The sequence below is a fragment of the Erinaceus europaeus genome, chromosome 13 (assembly GCF_950295315.1).
Source record: "Erinaceus europaeus chromosome 13, mEriEur2.1, whole genome shotgun sequence".
In the NCBI taxonomy this organism is placed as follows: Eukaryota; Metazoa; Chordata; class Mammalia; order Eulipotyphla; family Erinaceidae; genus Erinaceus; species Erinaceus europaeus.
In genome coordinates this window covers 51804899-51813020 of record NC_080174.1, presented here as the reverse complement: position 1 = coordinate 51813020, position 8122 = coordinate 51804899, and the positions used below count along the sequence as shown (strand labels likewise).

The 8122-nt window shown below is 51.1% G+C and overlaps 1 protein-coding gene across 1 annotated transcript; it reads right to left on the bottom strand.

Moving 5' to 3' along the window:
* Nucleotides 1-1443: 1443 nt before the first annotated feature.
* GJA4 (gap junction protein alpha 4) lies at nucleotides 1444-5355 on the bottom strand. Its single transcript, XM_007523233.3, has 2 exons — nucleotides 5234-5355; nucleotides 1444-3393 (listed from the first exon to the last, which is right to left on the bottom strand). Exon 2 carries the CDS (start codon nucleotides 3374-3376, stop codon nucleotides 2375-2377), a length of 1002 nt encoding a protein of 333 aa, XP_007523295.1. The 5' UTR covers nucleotides 3377-3393; nucleotides 5234-5355; the 3' UTR covers nucleotides 1444-2374.
* Nucleotides 5356-8122: the final 2767 nt, after the last annotated feature.

Genomic DNA, 8122 nt, shown 5'->3' with positions numbered 1-8122 from the left:
GTGGGACTGTTCATTCTCAGCCGTACTGTCTATGCTCTAGACGGCTCGTCAGGCCCCAAGCTCCACCTCCAGTCTGCCTGGCCACCCGTTCTCCTGTGTCTCTTTGCAGCTTTCTTCCTTCCCTTTTTTTTTTTTTAAATTATCTTTATTCATTTGTTGGATAGAAACAGTCAGATATCGAGGGGGGGAAGAGGGAGAAGGAGACAGAGACACACCTGTAGCACTGCTTCACCACTTGCAAAGCTCCCCCCCTCGCAAGTGGGGATGGGGGGGCTTGAACCTGAGTTCTTGTGTATTATAATGTGTGCATTTAACCAGGTGCACCACCACCTGCCCCCCCCCCCTTTCCTTTCTATGGGAGTTCAGAGCCTCAGGTATGGAAGTTTTTTATAACCATTATGCTATGTCTCCCAGCACAGTTTTCCAGAACATTCAGAGTCCTCTTCTGAAGCTAATTTCTACTCACTTTTTGGCTCAGTTCAGTTGTTCTCCCCACAAGCCCTGCAGCCTTTGTGACTTGGGTGATATTTGCCACCCCCTTCATCTTTTTGTAATTTTTTAATTGTCTTTATTTATTGTATAGAGACAGCCAGAAACTGAGAGGGAAGGGGGTCATAGAGAAACAGAGACACCTGCAACCCTGCTTCACCATTTGCAAGGCTTTCCCCCTGTAGGTGGGGACAGGAGTCTCAAACCTGTGTCCTTGTGCATTGTAACATATGCACTCAACCAGGTGTGTCACCACCTGGACCCTATATTTGCTCCCTTCACTGGACCTCAAGAGCCCCCTTTCTTTTTTTTCTTTTCTTTTGCCTCCAGTCTTATCGCTGGGGCTCAGTGCCTACACCATGAACCCACTGCTCCTGGACGTCATTCCCCTCCCCCATTTTTGTTGCCTTTGTTACTATTATTGTTATTGTTGCTATTGCTGTTGTTATTGGATAGGACAGAGAGAAATCGAGAGAGGAGGGGAAGACAGACAGAGGGAGAGAAAGATAAACACTAGAAGACTTGCTTCACCACCTCTGAAGTGACCCCCCTGCAGGTGGGGAGCCAGGGGCTCGAACTGGGATCCTTACACTGATCCTTGTGCTTTGTGCCTTGTGTGCTTAACCTGCCTGATCCCCAAGAGCCCCATTTCTATCTCTAGATCCCGCCATCTGTATTGAGTTTTAGGAGCAAAGGAGGAGGTATGATATAGGCCCTTGAATCACTCCTTTTTGGGGTGGGAGGAGCTGACTAGAAAAGGAGTCTAGAATAAGGGGTGAGGGGGTGCAAATCTCATTTGAGGTAAACCATGAAGGAAGGGCTTCCCAGCCTACTTGGGGAGCAGAGGGTATTATAAAGAAGCACACTGTAGGGGGTGAGAGAGAGAGCAGCACGGCCAGGGTGTGGATGGCCATGGGGCAGGAGGTGGGAACAACAACACTGCTTAGCCACTGGTTTATTTATTTGTAAAGGTTTATTTATGAGACAGAGGAGGAGAAAGAACCAGAGCACCACACTGGCATATGTGATGCTAAGATGGAACTCCAGGACCTTGTGCTTGAGAGTCCAATGCTTTTATCTACTGCACCACCTTCTAGGCTGCTTGGTCGCTGGTTCATAAGCACGTCACAAATTTGGTGTAGTGGAGATGAAAAAGAGGGCGGTGCCAGGAACATCTCAAAAGGCAGAACGTTTAGGACTCACGGCTACTAAGAGGTGAAGCAACTGAGTGTGGAGCTGGACTGCAGAGGTCCATGTGAGACAAAGCAGGTCAGAAAGGAAGCTCAGGCAGAGTAGCTGACCCGCCATCATGCTCTCCCCACTCCAAGGCACATCACGACAGATACAGACCTAGTCTGTGATCAAGTCCTGTTTATTCTGGAAGCATAAACAGCGGAACTGGGAAAGAGTGATGAGAACAAGAACCCAGTCCCCTTGACAGGGCCAGGTCCAGCACAGGCTCTGTCTGCGTGTGATCAAGGCTGACCCAGCAGCCTCCACCAGACTTTTCCTGGGAGGATGGATCCTGAGGATAACCCAGACAGAGGCAATGCTTCAGTGAGGGTGGCAGTGGGATTACCTGGCTCCAGGCCCTTGTGAACAAGGTGAAAAAGCCCAAGGGCTCCTAATACCATGACCAGGAGACTGCCCCCCCCCCCCAGATGACTCTGGTTGTGTCTGGGGCAAAGCCACATTCTGGTGGGCAATCACAGTGCCCGCTGGTTATCAGGAAGGCCCCTAGGGTTCAAATACTGGGGCCAGCAGGCACCCACATCTCCCTCCACCCAACCCCCATCATCTCTGCGGAACCTTCAAAGAATGGTATCCTGAGGCTGCCAGACACCCCAAATCTCTCCTCTGTTGGGTGACTTAAGCCCTAGGGTCCCTACACATACTGCTTCTTGGATGCAGAGCTGCTGGGGCGGCTGGGGGATTTCTGGCCATTCTGGGGAGGGTGGTCCAGGAAGGGAGGTGGCTTGGAAGAGCCCAGTCTTTCCTCGGTAGTCAAGTTGGCCCAATTCTGCTCGCTGGATGAGAGCCCATTATATGTGGGGCATGGCGGGGAGGAGGGCCCCTCGCCCATGGGGAGGTAGAAGAAGACCTGGTCAGCATAGGGCTCAGAGGAGGTGTTCTGGGCTAGGGGCGCCTCCTGGCTGCGCTGTGCCCTCAGCCCCTGGTTCAGCCAGCGGCACAGCAGGTGCACCAGCTCCAGCAGGTTGAGGCCCAGGGAGATGAGTCCGACCACCAGCATGAAGATGATGAAGATGGTCTTTTCCGTGGGGCGTGAGACGAAGCAGTCCACGGCGTGGGGGCAGGGCAGGCGTTGGCAGACAAACAAAGGCTTCATGTTCCAGCCGTAGAGGCGCCACTGGCCATACAGGAAGCCGGCCTCCAGCAGGCTCTTGCAGAGCACGCTGGCCAAGTAGGTGCCCAACAACGCGCCTCGGATCCGCAAGCGGCCGTCCTCCGCCACTGAGATCTTGGCCATCTGCCGCTCTACGGTGGCCAGTGCCCGTTCCACTTGGGGGTCCTTGGATGGCAGTGCCCGCAGCTCCCCCTCCTTCTGCCGCAGCCGTTCCTCACGCCTCGACAGGTAAATGACGTGGCCCAGGTAGACCAGGGTGGGTGTGCTGACAAAGAGGAACTGCAGCACCCAGTAGCGGATGTGGGAGATGGGGAAGGCCTGGTCATAGCAGACATTGGTGCAGCCTGGCTGGGCTGTGTTACACTCAAAATCCGACTGCTCGTCACCCCACACAGACTCACCCGCCAGGCCTAGGATGAGGATGCGGAAGATGAAGAGCACTGTCAGCCAGATCTTGCCTACCACCGTGGAGTGCTCCTGCACCTGGTCCAGCAGCTTCTCCAGGAAGCCCCAGTCACCCATGACTCCCTGGTCTCCGTCTGCAGGGATCAGAAGGCACTGTCAGTGGGCATCCTTCTCAGCTCATCCCAGCAACAAGCCTGCAGGGAGCTCAGTCCTGCCCACTAATCTATGGGGAAACTGAGGCCCCAGGAGGGGAAGGCACTGGCCTGGCGGGAGGGAGTGCTCTCCTCCAACAGGATGGCTAGGTTAAAAGTAGATCTGGAGTAGGTTGCTCAGCTCCACCAGGACACCCTGTCTAGTAATACATGTGTTCATCTTGCTCCCAGCTAGAGCTCCAGCCCAGGGAGATCTGCATTATACTGATGCTCCAAGTTTAGGACAATAGAGAACTTGAGGAGTTTACCCAAGGTCACACAGAACTTTGCTCTTCCTCCTTTTTTGCCAGGAAAGGCAGTCCCCAGACAGTGAGGGGTGGGCCTAGATAAGGCAGTGATAGGATCTCCAGTTTCTCAGGGATGGATGGGTCCAAGTCTCATGTCTTGGGACTTGGTGGTGACACACCCAGTTGAGTGCACATGTTATTGTGAACATGGGCCCAGATTCAAGTCCCCAATACCAGTCTCTGCCTGCAGGGGGAAGCTTCATAAACTGTGAAACAGTGCTGCAAGTGTCTCTTTTCCTCTCTGCTCCCTTCCCCACCCCAAATTTCTCTCTGTGCTATCAAAAGGATGAAAGAAAGAAGACTCCCAGGAGCTGTGGGTTTGTTGTGCAGGCACTGAGCCTTAGTGATAACCCTGATGTCAATAAAGTCTTAAGTATTTACTCCTGTCCAAAACATCTCGCCCAGCTGGGCCCTCATGAGCCTTTAGGATTGTGGTGGAGGGCAGGTGGGAGAGGTGGGTGGGCTGATAGACACTAAAGGCAGAGGTAGGAGAGGTAACATAAAGGTTACATGAAGATATTCTCATGTCCGAGGCTCCAAAGGCTCAATCCCCCTGCACCATTAGCCAGAGCTGAACAGTGCTCTGGTAGAAAATAAAAACAAATAAAACAATAAACAAACAAACAAAAACAAAGAAACACCAGACTAAAAGTAGTATCTTCCATCAGCTCCACATGTCAGCAACAATGATCACCTGTAACTTAAGTATGGGCTGATTTTTTAAAAAAAGAAATTTTATTTTAATGAGAAAGGTACAGAAAAGAGAAAAAAGACCAGAGCACTGCTCAGCTCTGGCTCCTGGTGGTGCTGCGAATTGAATCTGAAATCTTGGTGCCTCAGATATGAAAGTCTTTTGCATAACCATTATGCTGTCTCCGCAGCCTTTATTTTTTAAATTTTTTACCAGAGCACTACCCCATTCTGGCTATTGATGGTACCAGGAATTGAACCTGTGACTTCTGGTATACAGGACCTGCATTCCACCTCTGCACAATTCCCATAGTCCTTTGAAGTGTGTTCACCCTTTTGCCATGTCTCTCCACCCCCCAGGCTGTTGCTACCAAATTCTAGCGCCTTGAAAGGAATTGCCATAGCAGGGTGGAGGTACAGGTCAGAGTTTCAAGAATATCTGGAGTGGTAATGGATGGAAGACAGGGCATGGGAAAGGGGAACAAAGCTGTTTAGAACTGGACCTGGGTTCAAATGCTCTCTTACTAACTGGGACGTGGATAGGAGCCTTAATCTTCTTGCCTGTAAAATGGAAAGAACATCCCTACCCTCCAACCCAAGGCACAAGGATTCAATGAAAGGAGTCCAGCTCAGCACAGAGGCTGGCCTTAGCACACTAGGTGAGCAAGGCTGCCTAGGTTCCCCCTCATCTACCCTTAGTCCCTGGCAGGTAGCAGACCCAGTCCCCTGTCCCCTGCCCTGGGATCAGGGGACACCTTGGCTCCCCTTGCCCCCGTTCAACTCACCGCCTGTCTACTGGCCAGCCCAGGTGGCTCTGGGGAAGCGATGAGCAGAGCGCCTGTGGAGCCCTGATGGACCGGCGCCTGGCGGCCTGGGGCGCCTTAAATAGCGCTGAGGGCGGGGTGGGGGCAGGAAGCTGGTCTGGCGGACTGCGGGCGCTTTCCAGAGCTGGGGGCGGGGACAGAGATAGGGAGGTGCAAACCTTTGGAAGCAACTCTCAGGGAAGGGACCTGGGAGGTGGCTCTGGGAACTGGGACCCAGTACAGATTGAGGACCACCCTAACCCCCCCTTTCCCTTCACTCTTTCTGTGCTTTTTTCAGCCGGTTAACTCTCCAAGTCTTGGTGGTATGTTGGTTTGGCTGTAGGACAAGACTCTTAAGATTTTTTTTTTTCCCCATCCAGGGTGGCTGGATTTGAGAGGATTACAGCTAGCAGTTGCTGATCCAGGTGACTGGTCTCAGTGTCTGTGTGGAGTGGCAAAAGGTGATGAATACCGAGGGGTCTTTCTTTAACCCTGAGGCTTTAATCCTATTGCCTTTGGTGAGAAGGAAAACCTTTGGCTTCTTCTGTAACTTCAGCGTTCCCCCAGGATTTGGCACTCCAGGCTCACTGGAACACAGGAGCCACCCTGGGAGAGAGCCACTATAATCTACTCTCCCTCAAGTCTGCACGGAGCAGGAGTCTACATCCTGCCTACATTTTTTTTTTGCAGAAATTTAAAACACCCTCATAGGGCAGCCGCCCACAGTCAAGAGTTCACTTAGCAATCCCACGGACCACCTGGGGCTGGGGGCGGGGCGCTCTCCCCACCTTTAGCTTACGTCACATTCTCATGCCCCTGCATGGTGATTTCAGGCAGTGGTGGGGCTTCCAGTTGCTCATTTGGACTTCACCTGGTTAATGCAGCTCTGCTGTGCTGCAGGCATTGTGCCTGGAGCTAGGGGCTCCACCTTCAGTCAACCACAAGTGATCTCTGACTCTCACAGGCTGTTGTTGGAGGCAGGACTTGAATGTACAGACCCTTGGGTAACAGAAAAAAATATATAAATGTGGAAAGCTCCCTTGAGATTTACAGGTAGACAAACTCCATGAGGTTTGACTAGGAATATTTCCTACGGGAGACTGGGGTTGGGCGTGAGGTGGGGAGAAGGTGCTTTCTACTTAATAAAGATTCTGGGCAAGTGGAACAGCATGAACAAAGACTCAAAAGAACTGGGACTGAGAGAGCTGAGACCACTGGTCCTGGTAGGCAGAGGCGGTAGAGTTTGAGTTGAGTTCTTCTTTTCTTACTCTTTCTTTCTTTCTTTCTTCTTCTTTTTTTTTTTTTTTTGCCACCAGGGTGGCAAAAAAGCTTAGTTTATAAAGCTTAGTTTCTGCATGACTTCACTACTCCCAATAGCCAATTTGTTTTATTTTATTTTTTTATTAATTTATAAAGTGGAAATATTGACCAGACCATAGGATAAGAGGGGTACAATTCCCACCACCAGAACTCCGTATCCCATCCCCTCCCCTGATAGCTTTCCTATTCTTTATCCCTCTGGGAGCATGGACCCAGGGTCATTGTGGGATGCAGAAGGTGGAAGGTCTGGCTTTTGTAATTGCTTCCCCGCTGAACATGGGCATTGACAGGTCGATCCATACTCCCAGCCTGCCTCTCTCTTTCCCTAGTGGGGCAGGGCTCTGGGGAGGTGGAGCTCCAGGACACTTTTGTGGGGTCATCTGCCCAAGAAAGTCAGGTTGGCATTTTAGAGGGTTCGAGACAGGAACTGGGTGGTGGTTTACCTGGTTGAGCACACATGTTACAATGTGCAAGGATATGAGTTCAAGTGCTTGGACCCCATCTGCAGGGAGGAAACTTCATGAGTGATGAAGCAGTGGTACAGGTGTCTCTCTTCTCTATCTCCCCTCTTGATTTCTCTGCTCTATGAAAAAATAAAAGTAATAAATAGATAGAGAGAAGAGACACTGCAGCTCTACCTCTTTCGAAGCTTCTCCCCCTTGTAGGCACTCCCAGGTAATAAGATCTTGTTGTGGGTCCCTGTGCTTTTTTAGGCAAGTTGACTGAATCCTTGTGCCTTAGTCTCTTTCCTTATAGAGTGTGGAGAGTAATAGTTTCTTTTCTTCTTCCTCTTCTTCTTCTTCTTCTTCTTCTTCTTTTTCTTCTTCTTCTTCTTCTTCTTTTTTTTTTTTTTTTTACTAGAGCACTACTCAGCTCTGGTTTATGGTGGTTCAGGGATTGAATTTGGGACTTTGGAGCCTTAGGCATGAGAGTCTCTTTGCATAACCATTATGCTATCTATTCCTACGTGAGAGTAATAGTTTCTAGTGTGTCATATGGATGGGTGGTCCAATCAAAGCACACAGTGTGATAGTGGCACACAGCAAGTTTTCCAGACAGTGGTGGCTGAAACTATTGTGACTGAAAAAAGGTCTGGGGAGGGGACGGAGTTGATGTGGGTGGGAGCAGAATTGGTTGGAGGAACAGCTCAGGAGCAAAATAGAGAAGTTCATTTAGGGGAATGGCTGGGTGTCAGGCACTGTTTTCTAGCAGTCTGGGTGGGGACATAACAGGTTGGAATGAAGAAGCTCAGAGGCTAAGTGGTGGTGGTGAGGGCATGGGGCAGCTGAGGAAGGGATATGTGGGGGCTGGGGCCTGGGGCTTACAGCAGAAAATGACCCAGGGTCAGGGCAGTGAGTCCAGGGAAGCAGGGGGAGCTAGGGATATTCCCCAAGTTGCCAGGTTGCAGGATCCAGGCTTTGGCTGATTTTAACTCCTCTTTTGCGTAGGGGAAGGGAGAGCTGGGGTCTTTCCAACCCTGCCCTGACCTCCTGAGCCCAGAGGAAGGAATCAGAGCATGGGGAGGCCAGCCCCATGTCTCCACCCCTCCTC

Bases quoted from the DNA above. Each gene is read 5' to 3' on its own strand.
- GJA4 (XM_007523233.3), bottom strand. From the start codon at position 3,376: ATGGGTGACTGGGGCTTCCTGGAGAAGCTGCTGGACCAGGTGCAGGAG.